Raw genomic sequence first — 26681 nt, 5'->3', positions numbered from 1 at the left:
GGTCTTTCGCCATAAGGGCATTTCAGCTACACATGTAAGTAGGTTCCCATTTGGTAGCCTGAAGAATAGTCTTGTTCCAAAAGTAATTGACAGATTCAGTTTCGCATCGCACGGAATTGTTGCACTGTTTCAAAAATGTTATGGATGACGCACTTCTTTTGCTTAGGCGACAGTTTTCGAAAAGCCGGATTTTAAACTTTTTTACAAGTGTAAAAAAGGGTGCTGGAATAACAGATGGTGTGGAGTGAGCCCAGATCTTCTTGAGTGGGGATTTGGTGTCATTTGTATGAGACGGGGAGTCTCAGTCATGAGGTGAAATTGACATGAGAACGGCCGACAAGGATTGACGTTGGCCAAATTGGATATTATATCTGCTCCAGTAGCACTTCTTGCCGCCATTGACCATCCTTTCCTTCCCTCCAAGCCCGAAAACAAGTCTAACTTTGGCTATGTTTTCGCCCGACTTTCAAATCTCAGAGTTTCTTGCTTTCCTTGGAAAATTATCCACACGTGTTGAAGGTACTACATCATCGTATAATATGATAGTTTCGAGAGTAAAAAACACACTCAAAGACTACCTTCATACACATTGGAACAGGGGCAAATGTCGTGATAACCCCACATTTCCTGTTCTTCAGGCAGGCTGTTCCAACATTGAAGAGTGAGCACACATTAACGTTGGAACGCACCAACTCGATGGGTATATTTTGGTTTGTGTGTGTGTGTGTGTGTGAGTGTGTGGGGGGTAGCTCTTCCAAACTCATAATCGAGAGACAATCAATGGAACGAACAAGGGCTCGGGGGGGTGATTTAAATACATACATAATGGAAGCTTTTTTTCTACGAGAGACTGTTCCCTGGATTAGATATTCTATATGGTCTGTCCCTTACCCCGACTAGTCAGCTCAATGGATAAAGCAAAGATAACCAGGAACCACGTTAAACCTGTTCCCATGTCCCATATTCAGTCTATGCAGATATTTCTCTTTGCTTAGATTCTCCCGTGACATTTCAGTTTGTAAGGGAGTAAGGATCTTGGACCAAACACATGGAAATTTTGGCCTCATGGAAATCATCACGAAAAGTTCGAAAGTCAGACTTTGGCTGAGGCACTCCCATATTTTCACTTCAAAGTAGAAATGTCAGTGGTTTCTCAGGTTCGGAAGCCGAAATAGATCTCATCCTTTCAGTGTTCCCAAGGGTTGTTCCTATTCCGAGATCATCGACATATGATAGACAAGTGCATATTATCTCCTTAATACACTCCGAACACTGCCAAGAAAATCCGAGCCTACAATATCAAAATGTATGAAGCGTCTCGTTCCAAAAATAAGTCATCATTTCTTGAAGTGCATCTCGGAATTGGAACATTCCGAGGAGGAGTTGAAGTGGAACAAACGAGCCATGAGGATAATTTCAGGTTCACGAACCAAGTTGGGCAAAAAACTTGACAGCATCAATTTGGAAACGAGCCTTTTTGTGTGTGAAGTCCGTCTTTTGGGGTGTTCCATTTCCATGAAGGATTGACGGTGCATTACTCGTCCAAATGGAACAACGAGGCTCCCGTTAGGTTAGGTTTCCCTGGCTCATGGCTCTCCAGGAGTAAATGAAAGATCCTCTAAGGGTGAGAGATGAAAGAGCGAATAAAATCTTGTTCTTGGCCCGTTCCTTGTGGCCTCGGTTGGACCGTTGTTGCCCCGTAAAAGAATAATTGGTGCTCCAACGAGGTGTTTCCATCGGTGGAAAAAAGAACCGACGACGACCAGGGAACTGGCAAGTTGGAAGTTCGAGTGGATTCCCTCTTTCCCTCTTCTCACCCTCCTTCTCCACTCTGTGTGTTCCCAGGTCCGTCAGCTTTGCTCTAAACTCTCGGACTAATGGACAGACAATGTCCAAAGGGTTTGTCCACACCCAACCAGACAGCTTAGCCATGTCAGGTGCATTTACTCATTGAATACCTTTTGGAGCGATGCAATTGCTTCACCTTTTGGAACTATTCTTATCGAATCGGTTCTAATGTTAATCTACATTTTCCAAGGCTTGCGATACGATCCCTTCAAGACTGATTCTTTTTTCGGTTTCATTTCTAAAAGTCTGGTTGGGAAATTCCATGAGCATCTCTAAGTCGTGCTCATGGCACACAAACAAGTGACGAAGAAGATGAGAAGAAGACGATGGAACAGTCTGGTGAGGAAGTGGATGTGGAGGAGGAGAAAAGATCGACAACTTCATTGTGTTGCTTGATGCTTTATCAGAGGAACGTGGAAAGAAAATCGATGGATGGAGCATTCTCCAGCCCAACCGGAAGAGATAAATCCTGATCCAGGCTAGTCCTGTTTGGGCAACAGTCAAAATCCGTCGGATATACTTACGTCCACGTGGATGCCGTTGACATCGAACACTTGTAATTGGGGGTGCTCATTGGGCACAAATCTGTAGAATTCATGGTCATCCTTGTACCATTTTACGGAATAGAGGCTCTCTCCTTCCATGTCGAATTCGCATTTCAGCTCCGCATTGTCGGTCCCATTCGTCTGATGAGGTGGAACCGAGATCATATTAAGGGTTAGCGTCAGGGCACCTGGAACAATGAGACAGAAATCCCAGGTCGGTTAACATATTGCTAAATGGGTGCTTCGACTGTTTTAAAGACATTCGTTCCCCTTCGTTTCTTTCGTCGAGCGGCATTGGGAACAATTCTTGTGGTTCCAAACTTTGCGAGGCAAAGGGGCTCTCGAGCGAATTGGAGCAGATTCGTTGGTCCTAGAAAATCAGCCGTTTTCATTGGATGTTTGGGAACCCTGACTTGGAGTCTACTTTAGTAAAGATACTTGTCTATATACATATACAGTACTCTGAAGATAGTTGGATTGCCTTGAGCGAAAAGGAACGAAAGCTTATGAAGACCAAAAGGTCTGTCGTGCCAAGGGGTTTTGAGAGGGAAAAAATTCCTCCTTAGTCCTTCCCAGGCCACATAAAGACAATGGTAGGAGAAGCAGAAGAAGTCATGACAATCGAGCCCAGAGCAAACACGGATCCTGCATTTATGCAAGTCTCTATTGTGAACTTCCGGAGAACGAGCTGAGACTTCAAGGTTATTAAGTTTCGTTTAAGCGGGCCAAGAAAAGAGAAAAGGTCGGCAGGGTGTTCTAAAAGGGAGTCGCGGGGTTTTGGTGGTTCTCATATTTGATCCCTCATGTGTTGGTTGTTCTGTCCACGCAATCTTGGTGGCAATAAATCACCCTCTTGTTCTAAACCCTTCTTCGCAAATGGAGTGGCCTGTCACTTCGCCGTGAGAGGAAAAAAAAACTGGAGTCATGCCATCACGGCCAAAGATTCTATTTTCCAGCGAGCAACCGCCAAACAAACCGAATCTCCGAGGCAAAAACCGATCCATGCCCTTCAACTCCAAAGCCTTGCCAGACTGGCCTTTTTGCGACGAGAATGTGGGACGTGTTGGTGGGAGGTGGGTTCAAATGTGACAATTTGACAAACGCAACCAGAGGGGGTATCATGCAACACGGAAAAAACGAGTGCTTTAGCCTGTCAATCCATTGCGATCCAAGTCTATCTACTTCTGCATGGAACACACAAAAAAGATTGGTGAATGACCAAAAAAGACTATAATGCCTGAAATAGGAATTGGGATTCTCGGGTGTCAACATATTGTCTGTCAGTCCAGTTGAATTAATGTGAGCCATTTGTAGACGTTGAACATGAATGGTTTGTCTTGAAAACATTGGCAATGAGCGCTCAACGTTGGTTTGACATGCATTGAAGCACCCGCCGATCAAGTGCTACTGTACATAAGTGAGCTGAGGGTTTGCTTCATTGTTCCCCGTCTTACATCAGCCTTTTGTTGGTCCAATCTGGTGATATTATTGCCATAAATCAGATTGACCCACCCTATAATTTATGTCTCAATCTGGAGCCTCAGCTAATGATAATCATTTATCTCCTTTCTTCGTCTGACATCACTTCATTCCTCATATCTTCAATAAGGCAAAGAGGAAGGAACAAATTTTGGGAGCACGAGGTTCAATCGCAACACTAGAATGGTAGCTGTCCTGTTGTTGTTACATAGTTCGTCCCATTTATTGGAACTTTCAAGCGCATTTGTCCCATTGCAATTGCACCCCTATAAATACAGTAATTGGAGCACGTCCCCCTTGAATTGAATCGTTCCCCAACCCAGGGTACCACACTTCGAACGAGTCGTGGAACAAGGTGCGTTTGAATGTAGACAGCTTTATTGCAATTGTATGCGTGCAATAGGAGTGCTAACACCTTGCTACCTTTTTTAACGAGCCTCAGTGGCCTCAGTGGACGCCATTGCTTCGAAAGCCGAGACCTCAGCAGAGGCTCAATTAAAGTGTGTACCTCTCACCATTGCGATTGCAGGCAAATTTATGGCCCAGATGTTGTGTTTAAGATATAAGTAGAACTTGTCAATCATCTTATGAGCTTTTAATAGGGTTGACATTTGTAATTGATTTGCCATCTCCTTCTTTGCTTAAATTTCGATTTGTGCATTTTTTTTCACTCTTTAAATAAATGAATCTCAATGACGACGAATAAAAGTATTTCATTTTAATATCACCGGGATTAGCACTCCTTGTTGAGGCAAGAAAAGCCTATGAAACCAAAAAGTACGTTAAGACATTAGCACATTGAAATCTATTTATATTAACCTAGCAAGTGGTTCTATGGTAGATGTGTAACTGAAATTTGATATTTTGCAGCTTCAGATTGCATCAAAGTCAAATTTATTGTGGTGGCATTTTTGTAATATACCAAGTTTGTGAGTCGATATTTTTCGTGGGCTTTTTCTCCTGAAAATCGATAAGCAAAACTATTAAGCGTTCTTTTATGCCTAAACTCTTCTCGCATGGAAAATGGTTCTTTGTGACTTCTGAAAGATGGTTGTTACTATTCACAAGCAATTAATGCCACTTGTTAAAGAGGAAACCAGACAACGAGCATGGACGGGGCATAAATCATCCTCAAATTGTCAGAACGGAACACGTGCTTTGGTTGATTATGTTCCCATTGTAATCTTGGAAAAACAAATACCTCTCTCGCCATCAATACTTTCCACGCTTTAGGCGTTACCGTAATCATTCGTGAAACCAAATTCAAATTATTAAAGATACTCTACCCTCCCCATAAAAGAACGTTTCTCAATCCTGCTTGGCGGCAGCAGCCTCTCAAGCAATACTGGTAAGGTTTTGAGAAGGGTCGCTTTTATCGACATTGCTGTCAATAATTGCGAGGTAGAATACTGCAAGGTCTTCCCCACATGGACCCTACTATGCTATAGTACTATGCCGTATGTAGTATACTATGAATGAGCGAAGGAACCATACCAAAGAACGGGGAAGGAATGAAGCCATGAAAAGTGAGCAGTGAGGAGGAACGAACGATAATTTGAATATGAATTTCCCCTCGCTCCAGCTTCATGATGGAGGTCAGTAACGAGAGAGAACAAAAGGGGCCCGATTGGCTTGTTCCACTTGTTCCATAGATACCAAGGTGGGGTATGCACACTTGTTTAGCAATGCCTCAGTTGAATTGCATGAATTGACAGCAGGATGACAAAGTCACCTGGAAGACGCGGGCACGCGAGAGAGAAAAAGTTCCATGGTCCCTCGAGTGGAACCGGCCTTTGTTCCAAATCTCCAAGTCTCTGACGGTAGAAGTGAGGATGAGTGATGAGCAACTTGAAAGATGTGTTCCTAAATATCTATATAGATAGATGCAGGTTAATCGTTTAGGCCAATAGTTTGTTTTCCCACGTACTTTCGGCACTGCACGGCAGTCATAACTCATAGGAAATCAAGGTTATTTGAAGAATTCACTACGTATACTTATATAAACGTACAGCCATATATGATCAAAAAAGACGCTAGTGCCACCTCGTTTGGAAAAGGTCTAAGGCTCAAGAAGATCCATTTTGGGAGGAGGAGCAAATTCCTCTGGGAACAGGAGCCATCTTTGATGACTTTTTGACGTGTGCGTGGTCGACAAGTGCAGCCCTCTAGTAAGTGTGTAACCAGTACTTCGGGTACGTACTGGTGTACGTATCTAGAGGTTCGTAGCTATGGCAAGTATTGGGGAAGTTCCTCCCGATGAAGGTTCATTAGTCTGGTCTAGGGCATTTTTGCTAATTACCCCGCAAAAAAATCAATACCTTCCAATCCTTACTACCTTTGACTTCTTATGTTCCCTGGGATTGTGGGATCGGCAAACAAACAAGTTGAGTTTCGAATACTTTTGAGGACCACTCAAACACCGAGGCCACTCCTTCCCATTGAGATTTGTGATATCTCTCCTCAGAGGTAATTCAAACCATTGTTAAGGGACTGTCTCTCCCTCCTCCTCCTCCTCCTCCTCCTCCTTCTATTCTCTTTTGATGGGCGTTTGTCAATATCAGCACAATCGAACGACATTCTCGTATCGGGTCCGATCCTCCAACTTGAGTGGAACACGTTGCTGATGCATTCCAAGTTCCGTTCTGACCAGGATATGGTCTTCAAGAAGTCCTCGTGGAGAAGGAGAAAGGGAAAGAAAAAGGGCGACTTGAAAAGGAAAACTTGTTGAGGAACCATGAAGTGCTCCTTTGATCCATCTGTTCAGGGCAGTACTTGCTACAGTTAAGTCGGATAAAGATGCTGATGTTGTCCAAGCAAGTTGGTCGTTTTTCAAAGGCATCCATTCTCACGGGAACACGAAGAAAATGGCCTCGATTTGTTTGAGATTTACATACTACTTCTGACAGGGTAGCAGAGACTTTTTGTCTCCTTCGATTTTGAAAAAGCTTGCTCAAAAGATTTTCTGAAGGTATGCATGAGGAATGGATCAGTTGGAGCATGGGACATTGGGTACAATTCGAGACACTCTGGCGATTTTACTGATTTCCAAGGCGTTACGGCCCTAGTAGACATGGCATATCTTGATTGTGATTAGCACATTCCGCAAGACCTCTAATCAATCTCCATTTGAGGAATCAATTTTCTCGCTCACAAGCAGACCCACTTACATGTGGACAAGAGTTCGAGGGACCAAAGCCAAACCGGGAACTTGAGACCCATTTCGGGCTTATTATGTACAACCCTACGCTGTTCATATCTCGGAATCACAAGCGTGCTCAGTCCTTGGCCCGCCGACCAAAGGCAAAGGCCAAAGGCCAGAATTGTTCATACGTAGAGCCTTTTTAGCGTGTTCCTCTTTGGAATGGAACGCATTATGAGATGCGCTTTGATCCTGATGAACGTCAATAGGCTTTAACCTAGGGAAGATTTTTGGTATGAAATGGTTCAAGAATATGATTGATTAGACTACTTGAAGGTGCACTCAGATATGGTTGAGTATGTATGGTGGCAGGAAGGGGTCGTGAGGTTTGCTCCCTGCCTGAAATCATGAGATTGAGAACTGCATTCTGTTGTCTTGTGGTTAGGAGCCCGGCACGATATCTTCCACTTTGGAATTTATGGTTCTGAATATATAAAATGAGAACGACGATCCCGGCAAATAGAACATAATCAGTTAATGCCGTCCTAAGCTCAGGGTGAGATCCAAAACCACCTTCAAAGCCAATTAGGGAAATAATAGTTCTTCATCAAGCTGGCTTGTCTGTCTGGGTCTGTCGTTCAAAATGAAGGCGATTGAGCAATGAAAGCAATGAGCCTACGATTGAATTGAACCTTTCAAAGGAAACAAATATTGCCATATTTCCGATTAAATTATGCTTCGTAGCAAACATCTTTGAATATGAAACAACTGTCAATTTTCGCCATGTAAAAGCCTCAATAGTTCAAATTCAAAGCACTAGTCTACTTGTCATGATTGCCGGAGCAAAATAACTCCTATTGAAGCAGATATAGACCTTTTTCCCATTGAATCGAACATGTTTAGCGTCATAAATGGTTCAGTGATTTTTAGCAATTTTTAGGGTAGGAAATGGTTACATACAGAACCTTATTTTTAAGGAGGGTCTTGAGTTCTAATCAAGCTAGACCCTTCAGTTTGGTTAATGGGCTGGTTTCTCAAGAGGCATTGGTTTAAATTGATCCATAGGAACCAAGTGGTTTTGGTCCAAAGACGACAGAAGCCTTTTTGCAGTAGCGGGTTAATTCATAAACATGGACTTAAAACAGTCCCAAAATGTTGGTCGGTTTAAATTAGAGAAAAGAGGCTATCAAAAAAGGTTTCATTGCAAAAGATTGGGCGATTCCGATAGATTTGAAGAAGGCTGCTTTCAGTCGTCATGATAATAACACTAACAAAGTCACAACAAATCAAATGAGCAAAAAAGCACTTCATAAAAGTGTTATTGCTATAAAGCTGTTTTGTTTAGTCCTATAAATTCGGGCTGAAGTTTTCCATCATTTTAGGATACTTATCAACCATTTACCGTGAATTCAGTCCCCACCATTATCAAAAGAAACATTCAAAAATATCAATTTTCGTTCGCTTGATATGATTGATTAAACCCAAACTAATTAGAGTTGGCAGGTTTGACATGGCCCTGAATATTGAATTGGTCTGGAAATATATTGTTAATTGTCATGACTGACTTCATATGTAGATGTCCGCAGAGCCCGACAAAAGAAAGAAGGAGTTCAATGTCTATTATAACCGGGCTAGAGAGTGTTAGGGCGGCTTTACACCAAGTTGAAAAAACTGAGATTGAATCCGATTTGAGCATTGAAGTAGGACTGATGCTGGGGCGAGATTTTGGTATATGTGTCTTTTTGTTCGATTTAACTACAGTGAAAGACTCGAGTCCTTTACTGGATTCGCCCCAACACCAGTCCTACCTCAATCGTCAGACCGAATTCAATCTCGGGTTTCCATCCTAGTGTAAAGCCACCTTTATCAAACGGACGTTAATCATGATCAGATTACTCATATTGAGCGTCTTATTAAGGATTCATGAGGTTTTTTCCATGATAGTGTGAAATTATTCGCATTTTTGATGCATTCATTGTGGAAGTTTTATTTCTTATTCTAGAGAGTTTTCACGACGTCATGTCAAAATTCGCCATGTCATTAAAAGACGTAACTTAACAATGCATAAAATATCAAGGAAGGTTTGCGTTTTGCCGTTTCGACAAAGGTATAAGGAAGAATATTTTGGAGGACAATATTTCGACTTGACTTGAATATTTTGATTGGGGTTTGTACAAAATGACTATGAGGCGAGAGACCGATAATTAAAGCACATTACCAAGGTATTATGTTTGGACGAATCATCATGATACGATAATGGGCCGGACAATTTGAGTGTAGGAATAATTAACCTTGAAAGTTTATGGCCTCCCGTTTTCGTTTTGAACTTTGCAATGATTTACAACCTTTGCTTTAGGTCTTTCACTTTTCATCATAGCAAGATCGATCTTTGGCCGTCAGTCATACGGTAAAATATATCCAAAATATTTCAATCACAGACATTCCAATGTCCCGATTCTCCGATTAGTAAACAGCGATCAAAAATAATTGAAAAAAAACAAGAGACCAACAATTTCGATTTTTCGATTGTTTCGATTCCACGATATTCCTTGAGCAATTCAAGCAGATGTGTGGAACAAACTGGAAGAGACTTGTTTGTGAAAATCCAAGAGATGTTAACGGAATGTGTTTCTCTGACAAAACCAAACGGCGTGGGTCAATTGGAACAGGTCTACAAGATCAAAGAAACGCGTTCCCAACTCTCTCCAATGCTACAACAAAGAAGAAATTAAGCCTCTTGTCCCTTTGGTTCTACCATTTCTTGACCTTTTTGTCAGCACACAAACAGGAATACATAGGAAACGATCCCAAGTTGTGAACCCCTGAAACAACGGAAGATTGGATTTCACCTCGGGATATCTAAGAAAATTTTAGCTGGACGCAAAAAACTCTTGGAAAACCAATACCAATTCTCTCACTCCAATGGAAGTGCTCCCAGTGTTGGTGGGACTACCACGATACAACTCACCATTCGGAAGTCATGCTAAATATACGGTCTGTGTGGGTGTGCAGCTGTCACTTGGAAATTCAAGACTTTTAAATTGGTCTTCCAATACCACACCGAGACACCCTCAAAATTCAAGTTGTTCCATGACAATCTGGAACACCTTTTCTTGGTAGTTTCCCCTAAAATATTTGTTCTTACCAGGAATTTGCAAGGCAACGAGGACAAGGATGTTGAATAAGGCCACACCCTCCATTATCACGTGACCAGACCCTGACCAAAAGTAAAGAAGACGCACGCCAAACTGAAATCTGTCTAAACGGTCCAGTTTTAAGGGTTCACTTATTCCACCATGATATTGTGAGGTTTGCCACTCTAGGTAGTATCCTAACTGAAACTAACGAGGAATAAAGACGTTCGGCACAAGGGATCCATGTGACTTTTACTTTACTTCAACAGTCATGAGAAGCGAGTCATCAAGGAACAACCAGCCAACCATTTGGCTTGGCTCAAGGCCTCGCCTCGAGCGGTCGGCCTCCTTCCCCCCCATCACGCTCGGTCTTGGTTGCATTGAACGGTGAATGGCGGAGGAAAACACCAATGGAAAAGGCGATGACGAGGTAGGCGGAAATGAATCGCCCTAATGGAACCTCATGGCCTTCGAGGGCAACGAGAACCACGTTTCTCTCTCTCCGTCGTCAAGGATGATGATGATCCCATTCCCGATCATTTCCATGGCCTTCTCGGGCATGATTTTTGGGGATTGAGAGGCTTGATTTGATTGAGGTGTGATTGTAAAGTTTGCGGCCCTAGGACTCAACTTTCAGGATGAGGTGACAGGATGGGACGGGACAGAAGAAGAATATCAATGGATCACTCTTGGGTAAACGAAGTTACCGGCAATCAAAGACTTTCAGAGGCTATCCAAACTGACTTGTCAAATTTCAACGTTAAAGCGAGGAATTGCATGAAAATTTGGTCGGTTCAGCAAGATGATCAAACTTCAAGCTTTTTTATCACCATTGTTCACAAAATGAGCCTTTCGTGGGGGAAATTATGGAAAGGCATTGCGTTTTTTGCTATTCTAGTGGGAAGTTTTATAATATTTAACTATATTGATGAATCTAATTGATGCTGTGTACGCACTCGAGGTAATCCTTATATATCTGGTGTAAATTTAAATCGTTGACAATATTTCCAAATTCTCAAAATAAAAAACCCATATGTTCTCTTCTGGTACATGACATTAAGCTGGTTTGAGCAAGTTGTCCGAGCGTAAGTTTTGGTCTAGCACTAGAGCTAACTTTTGAGTGGGTCAAACTAGAGCCACTATAGAAGAAGAGTACGCGCATGAGATTTTTGGTCCCAAAACGTCGTTTCCTTTCTACTATGGTTTTTCAGTTCACCCCCAAGACGGCTTTTTCTATGTTATGTATTTACTTCATTGTTGTGACACGTAGCAAGAAAACGAATCCGGCGCATAAAAAAAATATACATATATCTTTAAGACCTTTCAAATGACAAATTAGTCGGGCCGGAAGGTTGACAATCCCTGATAATGCAACCCTGGTTCCGGCTGTTTTCGCAGGGATGCCAAAATGTGCGCCTAAAGCATCTGTCATAGCAAATGTCAAGACTTTGTTTCTAATGCTAGGATGCAGTAAGAAACTCATTGTTCCACTGAAATATTCTTAAGTACGTTTCGTTAAGTGAATGGAATGATCCGCATGACTAGTTTCATCGCCCCTTTCGGAGATAAATTGGACCATGTTTGGGATTCACTTTGGCAATCCCGAAGGCAAATCAAACGTTTCAAAGTTCAAAGCACATGATCCGGAAACGGCGATACAAAAAGGTGACTGATTATAGTTTTGTAAACTGTTTATAATGATGATGGTGAAAGACTTTGTACACAGTCGGAGCCTATTTCCATTACATTTGTGTCATCCTTTTTGTGGCTTACTTGTCTACATTTATTTATCAAACAAATGCTTCGAGTATTGATTCAAATGTGTAATCAAACTCGGCCGGATTTAACCTAATGGTCTGACGCAAAATGTAGGGATGTAGGACTGTAGACGCGTTGGGATTTACTAAAGAATTTTGTATCCGCCCACTCAGGAATGCAAAATTCGTATCGGTGAATGTTTTTGAATGCCAATATTCTGGTTATTTGATGTTTTTAACAACATTTTCAATTTTCACTCCACTCTCAATTCCATTAAACTTGACATTTTTAACCAAAGAAAGTGAATACGAATGAAATTACACTTACTTCTACCTTAAGTTGAAGCTTGGCAAATGGTAGTTTAACGAAATGTATGCATCACTTTTGCCAATCCAGGGCTAAGGTTGCATCAATAGTGAATCTCAACCTTCCAAATCGGCTGAATTATTATTTTTAGCATCGTAGAGACTATAGAATTAAAAGAATATTGCACCCGATTCATTTTCTTGCTGAGTTCAACAATAATGAAGTAAATACATAGCACAGAAAAAGCCACCTTGGGGGTGAGCTGAAGAACCATAGTACAATGGAAACGACGTTTTGGGACCAATAATCTCAAGCGCGTACTCTTCTATTGCCCCCTTACGCTGCCACGTTCTGCACTCCAAAGGTGATTTTCATCAAGATGGCGGAAGCACTCACCGGAAACGGAAGGAGCAAAACGGAAGGAGCAACTATCAATTCAGGCTGACATCCAGAGATGCCGGGGTTACCTAGATTGCGGACGCTGAATGTTGCTCACAAAATTCTTCCTGAATCTTTTATGGAGTTTTCGTGCAAAAATTTCCAAATGCTTCAATTCATTAATTGATCTCTACTTTCATGGGCTCCTTCATTGTTTAATTTGCTACCCTCTAACATTCATAGAGAATAGGTCATGTAGTGCAGCAACCCTGACATTGAGCATTTTGAGGAAGACAAACATTACAGCCAACTTGCATCGGGTATAACCTGAATTTGTCATTTAATTCAGTTTCCTGGCTTCTTGAAATGAACAGCATTTTGATATTGAACCAAGAGTTTAGCACAATGACAGAACCGCACCAAAAATGACATGTTTTTGAGTTTTGTAGCACAACTCACTCAATAGTTGAAAATTCAATTGGATTCCAGAGCAAGTGTTAGTGCAGGTTGGTTACAATTTTGTCTTAGTTCACCTTCCCTAAGAAGCTGAAAATCAGTGTTGCCGCACTACACCTTTCCTCAATTTCCTTTGCTTCACATGCCCTATAAGTAGGCATTGTTGATCCGGTATTTATAACAGAATTATAACCATTCATTTCAATAGTGCTGGGGAATGCATTCCTTGTAGTGGCTAGAAAAGCGGGTGAAAAAACGAACCCGAAAAAGATGTATTTTGAATACTGTCCACTGTTCAGTATCTTTCGAAATTTTTCATCAGACATTTGACCCTTTTAGGGTAACATATTGCGAAGCGATAACCCTTAAAATTATAACCAGGCATGTTTGCTCTTTTGAATGACCCATTGAGGCGGAAAATTCAAGTTTTCGGTGGTCGAAGAAATCACATTCATTACTCTGAGGTGTTACAATAACGGCACGGATTTTTTTCTACTTGGTCGTATTATAATTTGATTTAAGAGTAAATATTCGAGGTCGACAAAGTTAGATTATGCTCATATCCCACCATCTACAAATATTTGATTTTAGTTTGAGTACCTTTAAGATCTGGTTGGTTACTTGTTTTTTCCCTTTCATTCTAATCATGAACCCCTGGAATATGCACGGGGATGCTTGTGTTGAGAGCTGGCATCTCAGAATCGGGTAAGCACATTGCCTTCATCTTCCTATAAGACGGAAACCAGGTCTATATAAGTACATACTTCAATCGTCACCGCAATCCAAGGACTGGATCAAAAGTTACGCCCTCTCAACCACTGACCATTCTGGTGCAAATTTGAATCCTTAAAAGTATTTCCAAATTCTCAATAGGGCTTGTCAAGTGAACGCGTTCATGAACAACTGACGTTATTCCATGGAGTAAAATCAAAGACAACATGCCCAGCCAAACCGCACTGTGCATGCATTGCATTTTGACATTTATTTCATTTTACCGCTTGTCCAAGCAAATATCATTGTAGTATTGAGCCAATTTGATAATGCTTTCACCGAATTACCCAAAACATGTTCGCTTTGTTGTGTTTTGTAGCACAGCTCACTTATAATCACTTGGTTATTGAAAATTCAATGGGCGGATGGTGCGAGTTGGCTGTGATGTTTGTTATAGTTCTCTATCCCCAAAATGCCCAAAATCAGGATGCCGGACCAAATTTTTCCTTGAATTTCCTTCACTTGACATCCCCTAGATGTGACGCAATCCAAGGACTGAATCAAAAGTTATGCCCGCTCAAAGGTCACTTCATAACTCTTTAGAGAATGAATTGGGTTGCTCTTTTGTGGTAATTGTGTACGGGAAGAGGACTGAATCATTCATGCTGGGACTCTTTTGTATACTCCGGTCTGACAGGGCACAACTTTTGACCCAGTCGTCAGATTGAATTGAAATCTGAAATACTTAATTCGAATGGCATTAGGCCAATCCCACTTAAAGGAAAGGTGCAAGACCCTAGTTCCACTTCCATATTCCAGTGGTTCATGTTATGATTTACTACATAGACAGTTGATAGGCTGAGAGGCAAAAAACTAACGGCGCCTTTACTCTACGATGGAAAACCAGGATTGAGTCCGGTTTGATGGTGGGAATAGGACTAGTGCTGGGGCGAGTCCACACTCGAGTCCAGATTTGTGGGAACAATGCCATTGCTTGGTTTAAATTTCGCAATATGAGTCTTTTTGTTCGACTTGAGTACATTGAAAGACTCGAGTCTTCTGCCGGACTCGCCCCAGCTCTAGTCTTACTTCAATCATCAAACCGGATTCAATCCTGGTTTTCCATCGTGGAGTAAAGCCGCCCTAAATCTAGGAGGATATCTTGGTTCACGGGGCCTGTAACCAATGAAAACTAGTCATATTTATTTATCTTTCCGCTTATTAATTTATTGTGTGTCCCCTCAAATTGCTATATTTTTTATCTTTCTTTATTTCTTTTCAGTGTGCTGTTTTCATTTTATTCACTTATTTTACAGGAATGCCAGTAAAAGGAAATATTGGACAAATCTGCTGCGATCATTGATTATTATGTGTGAATACATATGCTGCTTAACATAGATAAGTATTAAACGTCCTTTTCCCAAAAAGTAGCAAGGAATTCAAACGAAACCTTCGTTCCACGTAGTTTCAATTTCCATCTTTATTGCTCCAATGTCCGTTGGGAATATTGTGCGTAGATAACAAAGTAGTTGATCCTGTATTGACGTGGCAAAATGAGCTGAACTAACTTTTAAACACCATCGTGGATTAGCTCTCAGTCTAACGAATGTCTCCCTAATACAAAGGTAATTTAAATCTTTGATGAACGCCACGTTAATGCTAGAGATCTGTCAAACAAGAGGTAAAGAAGATATGCCCCTGGCTAGAGATTACGTTATTCCATTCTTTGATCTTTATATTTGGTATTGGCAAAATTTGTTTTAGGCATATTCTTAGTTCTTATTTTTTCCGTGAAACCACCAAATTATGAGAAAAGCTCAAAATTGACTCGGTAGTCAGTTTACAATCTTTGATAGGCATGTTCCAATGGGTTCTGAATGAATACTATGCTTTCAAGTTGACATCTGTCTGAAAGTAAATCGCCGTCAAGGCACAAGGTTATGCCAAATCCTTACATACTTCAACTCAGAGCAAATAGCAACCAATTCAATATTGTTAGGACAGTTAATTTTTAAAGGTATCGTAGAGCGATTTACTTGAGGACTGATAGGGCATGACAATATCTGAGTGATTGTCATCAATTCAATTTTTGCTCAATATTTGTTTGTATCACACAGAAGACATACATTTTTTTTGTTCCACCTTAGTGGATCAACTCTTGATTGAGTGTCAAATCAAATAGGAGAAGCTCACGGGAGCTGGTTGTTTACCGCCCTGTCTCCTCTCTATAAGCCCCCTTTTAGACATGGTTGGTCAAGCGTAAAAATAACGAAATGTTTTAGAAAAACATTTGAATTTACAAGCACCCTCTACCATCTTATTGGTTACATATGAGTGAATCTTTTGCACTTCAGAATTTTTGAGCTTGTGTTATGCCCCATCAAAAACCCTGACACATTACTGAATTACCTAGAATGTCTTAAAAGGGGCGCAGGTGAACAAGCAGCTTCTATAAGCATACCGTTATATTTGGTCAAAAACACACCACGTGATTTACTGGATTCGAAAGTCCCGCGGAACATTATCCCAGATTATCACCAAACCCCTAGCACCATCTAAACGTGGTGCCGATCATAAACGAACTTATAGGTGCTTGATTTGATGTAGGTCATAACATGGGAGACTCCCAATCTCAATTGGTCCTTGATAGGCAGGATCCACGGGTTGCCTTCCAATTTGACGATGCTTTTATTTCCGTTTAGCTCCGGACAATCTGCAAACTCCGGTGGAAGAAACCGGAGTTTATTGCCTTGAAGATGAATTTCGAACAGAAACAGCAAATCCTTCAAGTCTTTGGACACGCGGGAGATCCGATTGTCTCGCAAAGCCAACGTTTGTAATCCCTGCATAGGAGAATTGGGATGTGGATTCTCATTTGTTCAGTTGATCGGCTCTTGTTACCTTCAAAGAGCTCACCTGTAGCTTGATAATGGATACTCCAAGGGTTTCAATCAAATTATTCGAGAGATACAGCCGCTCCAAAGATGGTAATGTGAAGAAAGTGGGCGGGAAGGAGTCGTCTCGGAATCGATTCAGGCTCAAATCCAAATGAACCAGATTCGTAAGATTGCCGAAAGTCGAAGGAAGGCCGTCCAATTTATTCATGCCCAGATTCAACCATTCGAGCGTGCTGAAACACAAGGACTTGATAACTTCTTGTTCAGAACTTAGGCAGAACACAAGGCTAGTCAGGATTAGTCACTCATGATCGTGGATACAACCTAGTTCAACTCGGTTGGAGTCGTTCTTGATGACAATTTGATCTCAATGATCTCTGGATTTGACCCGGCAGCACCAAAACTTTAGATATATATTGTTTATACAAGCACTTACAATCGTATGCCTAATGCTAGGCCCAAGCTGGAAAACCTTGTTTAAAGTGGATTCATTGAGGAGTCTCCAGTCCAAGATTCTCAGTAATCTGGTACCCCTTGGAGTCAAAAGCCAGTTTTCTTAACTTAATGGCCTCGTTCGTTGAAATTCAGTTGGCCAGAAAATCACGGGTTTGGATAGAATCAAGATTTCATTCCTGCTTAATTAATCTTGCTTGGGTCGAGGTTTTACAGACCTTTTTACGGGTTGGCAAAATGTGGATGGACCGGTATGAATTGATACAATTCATAATCTTGGTCATCGGTCTCTTTCTTTAGAGTTTAGTTAAGAGGAAAGTAATCTGGGATAAACCTATTCAACCTCAAGAGTTTGCTTCATATTGTTATAGTACATCACATCGATTGAAATTGACTCCTTGGTTTAGCCCGCGGTCAAGAATACATCAAACTCTCAAAGACAGATGTTGAATGGACTTACATACGAATGAATAGTACTCGTACTACCTTACGTTAACGTGCTTTTGAATGGTGTCGTCTTTGCCAAGATACATGCATCTAGGATGAGATTATGTATAGTGCTCTGGTTAGATGTAAGAGCTTACATGTAGTTGTACAAAGGAAAATGAATCTCCGAGCACTGATTTCTCTCATGACATCTTGGCCTTGCTCCAACTTTCAAAAACCTCGAGGATTTCACACGCATGAGTCGGAATCGAGGAAGGCCTGTAACTCGCCTGGGGTCAGATGTTGTACTCAATTGGGATACAGTACACATGCTCAGACTCAAGAGTGGGACAACAACAGATGATCTCATTGGCAAAGCAGTCATTCAAAATGTCTCGAGACGATGATTTCGGTCTTTTTTTGGGCGTCGTAAATGCCTTGAGGGAACAGGTTCAAGTTCGACTTTTTAATGATGCACGTGAATCTGAGATAAAGTGTTGCTCGAGTATCACCATCTCAAAACAATTGCATCAGAATTGGGATATAGTGGAACCTGTTTGGCACAGTTTTTCCAATTCCTTGTACTAAGCTTATTCTTGTTGAAGATCAATATGTGGAGAAGTGTGATGCATAGCTAAAAGTGGTTCTGATGTACATTTTACAGGCGCCACTGTGTCTGGACAACCCACCCATTTATCATGGTCACGTTTAGAATGATGTAGCAGTATAAGGCAAAGAAAATTCCTGACCATTCGCATTTATTAAAACGTGAGAGAGGGATTCTAAAGTACCAAAACCCCAATCTCTCAAAAAAGCGAGGCGGTCATTTTGTGTGATAGGGTCTTCGACAATTGATTATCGCCAATAATTCCGGTCATTTTGTGTGATAGGGTCTTCGACAATTGATTATCGCCAATAATTCAGCGGCAATTGACATTGTTCAATCATGCATCCACGGACTCCTTGAATAAGACCCTGAAGGTTAAATACTTGGGCGTAACTCAAAAGCGTTTGATTCGGGGACATAATTAAAGTTTTATATTTTTTTTTTTTTCTTTTTTTAACAGACTCAGGAGCAAATGGTGGCCTTAGCTTTTTGAAAGGGTGCTTTATGAGCAAGCATCGCTGTTAGGGCAAGCGTCGTTTGGTGATGGCAGTGAGCGTAGGGTTGTCAGAGATGAAGGGACCGTTGTATCCGGCTCTCTTGGGGCCTCAAGGTGTGATCAGTGTTCCAGAATTTTCGTTTTGCCGATTAGTTGTACTAGCTTTTTGATTTCTTGTATGGCACTGTGGTGAATGAATTGTATTACAACGTAGTTTCTTGAATGACGCTCCAACCTTGATTTGCAATTGACTTTAAAGACCAGGAAGTCTTCCAAACCGATTGAATTTATCAACTTATCAATACGCATAGCAAGCTTGTAAAAGTGCAGTGCATTTTTGAAGGTATATGAATCACTCATGCCAACTTTGAAACTTCTCCTCATGCTGACCTCTAAAGGGGAACTTTGACCTTGGCGCAAATTGCAACAACCAATGTAACGAACTGGCGAATACTTATCTTTTTAAGCGATTGAGATCTTTGGGAAGCGCGGTGAGTTCGTTATTGAACAGATTGAGATGTTTAAGATTGGCCAAGATCAGGAGACACTCTGGGAAATCCATAAGAGCATTATGACATAGGATCACTCGAGTCAAGCTCATCTTCATTAGGGATGGATCTAATTCGGTGATCCTTCGCTCAATCAAGGATAACTCACATCCATTGGGTTCTACCATGTTGAACTTGGAAGCTGATTGAAACCAAACAACAAGCAAAACACTTGGAACATGCACATACAAAGACAGGAAACTGCATACATGTTATCATCCAAACTCAGTATTCAGCCATTAATTTATGTCTAATCCGAAAAGCCCAAAGGCGAAGTGTTCTATTGAAGGAGTTATTACATTTTCCGATGTAACACCTTAAGAAGGACGAAGCATATTCATTCAACTGAAGGCCTTTTTAAAGAAACAATGATTGGACTTTTGGCGGGAAGTGGAAGCAACGCCTTTCTATGGAGACACGAGACAGAGAGTGTAGAGACTTGATCAAAATAAAATAAGTTGTATTCGATCTAGTATTCTATGTGTACAAAAAAAAAAATAAGTTGTATTCGATCTAGTATTCTATGTGTACAAAAAAAATACTTTGCATAACGAATGTAGATAATAGTAGTAGTAGACCCGGGGCTTTTAGAACAAGGCCACTGGCTCACGGTAAAATATGGCATCGAGAGATACGGTATTGAAATATGCGTACAAATGTATATGTATATGAATGTATCTCCGACTGATATCACATTTTGGGTCAATATGGTCTCCGCGACTTCATACATGACATTCAAGTCCGCTCAGGGCGCTGACTTGGTTCTCATCATTAGGGCTCTTCCTCTTTCGCTGGAATTCTTGGTAACCACCTCATCCAAAGAGGTTCAGCCATGAGTGTGTGTATTAGAAAATCATTCAATCTTCTTGTTTGTCTTCATTACGATTGTCGAGAGATTCATCGCCGGAGATCTCTGGTGATGCCTCAAAATCTTACATAGACGTCGGCATCCACGTGTTCATTCCCCGCAAATCGGACGCATTCGGTTTGCGGCCGAACGCGCTCGAAGTGCTGGACGAGCCCGAGAAGGCGCTTTGGTTTTGAAGACCGCCTCCAGACCGGCCCGAATCTGATGATTGAGATTGGAAGAACCAGCTCTTGATGTTGGAGGTGACACCGCTGGCATTGCCTTGGTTGAAAGATATGGGAGGGCCTCCCTTGCCGAAGACTTGCTTGGACATCTTGGGATCCGATTGGGACGAAATGGTGAGAGTACTCGCCAAATCGGAGATGGCTGAAGAGATTCGCGGTTCGCTCTCGGAAACGGATGCTTGCCAAGAAGGATAGCAAGAACGAAGGTTGGATGAGGAGCTTGGACACTCACGGGTTTGATTCGAGGATCTGGAATCGAGATTGGACGTGTTGGTCGAAGCTCGGGAGTCGGATACCCTACACTTTAATCGAAGCTTGTCTTGGCTGCTTGAGGTTGGTTGGACTTCAGCGGAAATCTCTGGATTCTGCACACGGTCCGCGATCATAGCAATGGGGGGGGGGGATAATTCGTTCGCCTTTCTTGCTTTAAGGATTGCTATTTACGGGGGCCTCTGACCTTCCTTCTACTGGAGGTGGGGGATTCACTTAGAAACTCTGTGGAAGATGCTCACTTGTATGTTAATGTATGCTCGTGGGTAGTGATCGTTGGCTCTCTTTGAGTGCTGATGTCTGGAGATGAGCAAGTAGCTACGTGTCTGAATTGGTGATGTGTCTTCTCTGAGTTCAGATTAGGATGTGATTGTGAGTAACAGCTCGGAGAAGATACTTAAATCCTAAGCGACGGCTGACGAAATTCTGCAATCCTCACTCCTGTACCGATTCGTACTGTGCTACTAGCCCACAACCCCTGCTAACAAACCTTGTACAGGCCACAGCAATGGAGGCCACGGCGTCTGTCTGTGTGAACGCTGAGAATCGTATGACTACAAGAGTAACAAGGCGACACCTTGCACCCGGATCGGACAAGCTCCCAACCCCAACCAGTTTGGGGATCTTTGCTCAGAACAGTACGCTTTGCAGCAAATCTGCTCTGATGCTCCTCCTCGCAACGCACTCTCGACTCGTTCTTTCCGAACATTCTCAGGTCTGCGATTTTGGATGGATCTCGGGCGTTGCCAACGCGCTTGTCAAAATCCTCAAAGGCGGGAAAAGTGACAGCTGACCACAAACACATGGTGCTGTCACGTGACAGCTTGTTTTAGGGAAAGTCTCCTCTGGAGCGCTGGGAGGGATTCGAACCCAGAACTGTGATAGAACAACATTCTTTGCGATCGAGCAAAGACTACGGAATAATTGTTCCTGGGGATTAGAATTTCCGTTCCTGGCTAGAACGCGGATGTACGGTACAGCAGGAGCAAAGACTACGGAATAATTGTTCCTGGGGATTAGAATTTCCGTTCCTGGCTAGAACGAGGCTCTGGAAGCATTGCTCGCGCGAATGCCTCTTTTGAGTTCTGTGTTTGGCCATCTAAGGTCCCAAGGAATAGTAGCAACACTGACGCTGAAATCGTCGCATTCTCTTGGCGCAAGGGAGTTCCCTAGGAAAGCGAAGTGACCAGATAGTTCCACAAAGTTCCACCAATCCATGTACTATGTCGTATTCTTAGTCGACTCCCAGAATCAAAGTCCATGATACGGCCCATGGTACTTTTGTGGGATGGTTTCGGGGAAACGTATGTCTTCAGCGACAGTTCCAATTCGCAAATGGTACGCGTAAAGTTCAGTTCTTGACTAGGTGTACTGCCATTATTGTGACAGTACCTAATGCCAAATGCTTGTTCACTTGGCTTGATTCCAAACTTGCAAACAAAGTACAAAGTAGTGCAAACTTTTTTCCCTCTTCACGCTTTGCGGACGACCGGAATTGTTCCCTGATACAAACGTTTTGAAGTACAAATCGTCGGACGGTCCAAACACCGGTTGGCTCGATCCACGTGAGAAATCCTTTGAATGTTACTTTTTGAACGCGCCAGAGGCGCTTAGATACCAAAATCAAGACCGGATTTCTGGTCCTTCGAGACTGGAAAGAACATCGGAAGATCGTTGGCGACAAACGTTTTTCCCATTCATTTGTGGGAGCGCCACCCATTTTGAGAGTGTAGTTTGTGTAAGTAAGAGCCCGTATGTTCGTATGGAATCGACGTTGAAGGTGCATGACGGAGTGGCTGGGCCAATTTTCCTGGAGATGTCTCTAGAATGGATAAGACTTTCCATTTCAGAGAACTTGAGGACTGTGAGTTTTGGAGCTTGAGAAACATCAGTTTGGGATGAAGTAGCTCAACATAAGGACAAATGATGGGCTATTAATAGCGAAAGCTTCTGTTCGAGCCCTGGTCACTTCGCTTCCAAGCTCATCGGCTCCTTCGTTTTCTGTCGTCGGGTATCCAGTTCAATCTAGTTTGATCCACTTTACTCACTGATAAATCTCTCCTGTGTCCAATATCTAACCCTTGTTGACTTCTCCCTGTTCAAATTACTACCCTTCTGTCGTCAACCGATCCAATCCACCCCTCAGCCAAAATCTTGTCTCTCCAAAGCTCCCGTCCAACCTGTTCAAAAATCATTAACAGTCATTCCGAACTTTCCCTGATGGGAGAACGAAATCGTCGAAATAGCATCTGGGCTCCCTTGGGATCATTGCGGACGTCTTTGCATATTATGTATGCATTAGCCTGGACTTGTTCGTCATGTTTGTACTCTATGGGGTCGCTAGTGTACGTATATCAAGTGTTAGTTAACAAACGAATGATCACTGATGGGGAGTCTCCTTGATTTCGACTGGATAACAATAGGGTCATTGGAGTACACACTTACACAAGACACGTGATTCTATTAGTGCACATGTACATACACACGTTTAGAGATCGGTCTCTAGTGACCAGGAGAGGCAAAAATTTGTCAGTGGAAGGGAGTTGAGCTTGGTTTTTTAATCGAACGGGACCTCGACTGCATGGTCGTCGTCGCTTCCTGGTCGTTTACGTGTCTCCTTCGGCTCCTCAAGGTGCTCACGATGTACAGTATATGAAGTGCTATTTCTGGCAAGATGACTTCACCCCGGCCAAGATGGCATCAGCCAAGTTTCAACAAAGAATATTGGTCATGATCATTGATACCGACCCAAAGTGGGTGAACTATTTTCAGTTACTTTGCTGAAAAGTTATTTTAAATGAGGGATGTATACCAAAGCTGGTTGATACGTACTACATTATGATTAGATTTGCAACTTGAATTAGGCGTCCTTGTCGGTGGTGCCAGACTTTTGACAGATGCCGGTAAAGGAGCAGATTCAGCGTCTAAATACAGCTTGGCAGACCAGGTGCGACGTTTAATCCAATTGGATCTAGAAACTACTTCTGGACCAGAAACTGGTCTTGCAAGCAGGACAGAAAAACAATCCTTTTAAAGGGATATGCTAAATGAAGCAAGGGTTTAAATAAGCCTTTTAGGAAAAGCCTCTCCGAGAGGAGTGGAGATGAAGATCCCACGGCCTCAGTAAAGCACCCAATTACCCTGGTAACGGTCCCCTTGGTCATCGTTGTGAAGCAAGAAAATGTTGTGTATCGAAACTGGCCGAACCGAACGAGTATGGAAGACAAGCCCCCAAAAACTGGTTTGCATTCGAGAGTTACTGGGCCAATCGTTCTGAGACGAGCCCCCAATCGTTTCCAGGCTCTATTGACCCCAAAACATTGAAATCAAGTGTATTTTGTTAAACTCCTGTATTGCAGACCGGTATATTTTGTAATTCACCAATGCGAACGTTCACCAAGTTCTCAGGCAGGTTTGAAATCAAAGGAAAACAAATTTGTAAATGCCAAGTTTCCTCAATCTAAAATCTTGGGATGCTTGTCTTTCACGACTTCAGTAGAGGAATGCCCACTAAGCATTCATTGGGATAAACACACAAGGGCCTTATGAACTTGCAATTTACCGTACAAATGGAAGAAGAGCTTCTTTTTGGATGCTATTGAGACATAGTGTGAAACCATGGTCTCATCTACGGAGACGGCATTGTGTGAATGGTGTCTGAATTGTTAAGTATATGCATACCCCGGGGGTGATTATGTTTTTTTTTCATCTGCCAGGACGCGTTTGAAATCGAAAAGAATCCAGTCTGAAAAGAAATGTTCCTTTTATGCTGACATTTTTAAGCCTGAAATGTATGGTAACCGACAGATTTTATTATTTTTTTGGCTTTTTTCCTCATTACATCAGACACTCCTCCAAATGTGCACTGCTTTGACTTTTGAATGATCGTTGAACAATTCACATGCTAATCGACTATCCTCTCGTCTGTAGTAAGCTTTGTGAAATCATTCGATCGACAAGTATATGTAGGTTCAGTAGCAACGATCTTTTGAACTTTGACCTTTAAATAAGTCAATGTTGAAGTTGGCCTGGTCAAAGTTGATGGAGCCCAGACAAAAAAAAACCGAGCAACCCAAGTGATTCGCACTATGATGTTATTTCCAACTTTTCTCCAATTGCCTTGGTTCGTTTTAAAAAGTGATTTGAGCGTTAAGCCCGAGGCTAACGCTGAACTCTTTTAGCAAATTTGAACTCGGCCAAAGAAGTTGGTTTCACACCAGTGTATTCATAGAATCCATAACACCTGTTTCGGTCGCAAATGCCAAACTTGAGCCAAAATATCGTTGCCAAGAAACAAGAGGATCTGTTCAGAACGACGTACTTTTTGATAAAAAAAGAGCAATTGGTTTACAAAGCAGAAGATCTGATTTATTCAAGTTCCCAATAGTGCTGCACATCAAAATGTCAATCTGACTTGAAGCATTTGGGTGTGGCTTATGAATTCAATTATTGGTTAAGTTGTCTTCTAGAAGTGAAGGGAAACGATCTCTTGACATCATCTTATATAGTACTGTATTGTATTGTATACTATAAACAACAAGCTTAGTCAACCTGCACTGTGCATATCTTTAATTCATCATTTTGTCCAATTCGCAAGTTCGCTGAAGCAAACAGTATTCTAATAATGAGCCAAGATGTAAATGCAGTGACAAAACCGCACCAAAACAAGACATTCTTTTTTTTGTTTGTTAGTAAGTTAGTTAGTTTGGTTAGTTGTTTCCTTGAATTTCCCATACTTCACATGGCTAATAGCGATTCCTTTGAACGAACTTACAATAGAAATATTCTAACTTGACCATTTGAAGCAATCTTAGATGTCTTAGCTACATTCGACGAATTCGTTTCATATGTAATTCGGCAACACTCCATTTCCGAAATTCGTCCAATCACATTGGCAGCCTTCTAAACCGATTTATATTATTAAAAATATGTCCGAACTTTTTTCTAAATATATGTACATGCGCCACATATTCAAAGATGAATAAATTTTCAATTAATGCTGTTCGAAGGCCGTGTGTTGTTGACCTTTGATTCGCAATTCGTCGTCGTCCTAACCGTATGATGGAAATTCAGCGTCGTAAGGTGCGTACTCCATTTGGAAACTCTGTTTGAAAAACATGTTTTTGATGAACTCCAGATCACTTGGGCAACTCCAAAACAATCTACGCATCAATGAACAAAAAACCGACCCAGTCCTAAGGATGACGTCATGTGCCAAGCCCCCAAAACCTTCCTTCTCTGCCTTTAAACGCTGTGCAACAGTTCAATGATTGAAAAGAAGAAAATAGCCATTGAGGATGTATTTCATTTTGCTTTGATGCCTTTTGTCACTTCATTTGTTTCCGATCATTCAAGAATCATGTTATCACGGAAAGGACGTCATCCAGGTCGATTCCTAAAAAGAATTTGGATTTACGTAAGCTCTTCCGATTATACGGGTGTGAACGATCATGTTCAGTTGACACGCACACCGTAATTAGAGATGCGTCGGAATTGTCACAATGATGACGCTTTCAAACCGATTAAACATACATTCATTGATAAGTTGAAGACAGAGATAATCATATTTCCGAAGATGTATAAGATGTGAAAAAGGTCTCCAATGCAGTATAATGATACATGTTTGGATTCAAGGTCAAAAGCGGGAGTATTTTGAATGCGCTTGTCCATGTCAAGCGCTCAAGGCATAGTACAAAGAAAATCAAAGAATAGTCATGATTTACAAAGAATTGCGTACAATTAACGCGCCAAAGGGAGGAGTGAACTTGGGTAAAGAATGAGTTTTTTTTGTATGCAGAATCTCTTTATCTTGACTGTACTGCTTTTCCCTATTCAAGGACAATTTTTTAGGTCTTTTGAACGTACAAGGACAATGTTTGCTGGTGGAGGCAGAAAATTAGACGTCGAAAAACATGAATCTAAATCATAGCGGTCGTAGAAATACATGAGCCCAAGAGTATATAGGATCTAAGTATGAAAAATAAAAACGATAAAGCGAGGGGAGAACATAACTTTACTTAAGGGTTTCAGCGAGTATACAGGGAGTTAAGTTTTTGTGAAAAAGGACAATTCATGCATTGTTTTATGTAGTTACAGGAGACGAAATAAACCAAATCAAATTTAAAATGATATCGATGA

General features: G+C 41.7%; 2 protein-coding genes and 1 long non-coding RNA gene across 4 annotated transcripts in view; 1 reads left to right on the top strand and 2 right to left on the bottom strand.

The window, feature by feature from the left end:
• The window catches only part of LOC131890391 (uncharacterized), a 3302-nt gene extending 804 nt beyond the window's left edge, over positions 1 to 2498 (top strand). The window contains exons 2-3 of one of the 2 annotated variants that reach the window (XR_009374308.1): positions 167 to 519; positions 1016 to 2498. This is a non-coding gene — a long non-coding RNA (uncharacterized LOC131890391). The remainder of the gene's footprint in view (positions 1 to 166; positions 520 to 1015) is intronic. The other variant, XR_009374307.1, reaches the window with a different exon arrangement.
• The window catches only part of LOC131890389 (uncharacterized), a 14155-nt gene extending 3575 nt beyond the window's left edge, over positions 1 to 10580 (bottom strand). Inside the window, exons 1-2 of the mRNA XM_059239730.1 lie at positions 10157 to 10580; positions 2373 to 2581 (exon numbers count right to left, since the gene is read on the bottom strand). Of these exons, the coding sequence (XP_059095713.1) occupies positions 2373 to 2581; positions 10157 to 10211 (264 nt within the window). The 5' untranslated portion in view covers positions 10212 to 10580. The remainder of the gene's footprint in view (positions 1 to 2372; positions 2582 to 10156) is intronic.
• A 4642-nt stretch (positions 10581 to 15222) lies between these two features.
• Positions 15223 to 19393, bottom strand: LOC131890392 (ras suppressor protein 1-like). Its single transcript, XM_059239732.1, has 3 exons — positions 19092 to 19393; positions 16671 to 16881; positions 15223 to 16597 (listed from the first exon to the last, which is right to left on the bottom strand). The coding sequence occupies exons 1-3, from the start codon at positions 19307 to 19309 to the stop codon at positions 16310 to 16312; spliced, it is 717 nt and encodes a 238-aa protein (XP_059095715.1). The 5' UTR covers positions 19310 to 19393; the 3' UTR covers positions 15223 to 16309.
• Positions 19394 to 26681: the final 7288 nt, after the last annotated feature.

The sequence above is a fragment of the Tigriopus californicus genome, chromosome 11 (assembly GCF_007210705.1).
Source record: "Tigriopus californicus strain San Diego chromosome 11, Tcal_SD_v2.1, whole genome shotgun sequence".
NCBI classification, from domain to species: Eukaryota; Metazoa; Arthropoda; class Copepoda; order Harpacticoida; family Harpacticidae; genus Tigriopus; species Tigriopus californicus.
Note: the sequence above shows the minus strand (reverse complement) of the source record. Positions and strands in the feature narration are given on the sequence as shown.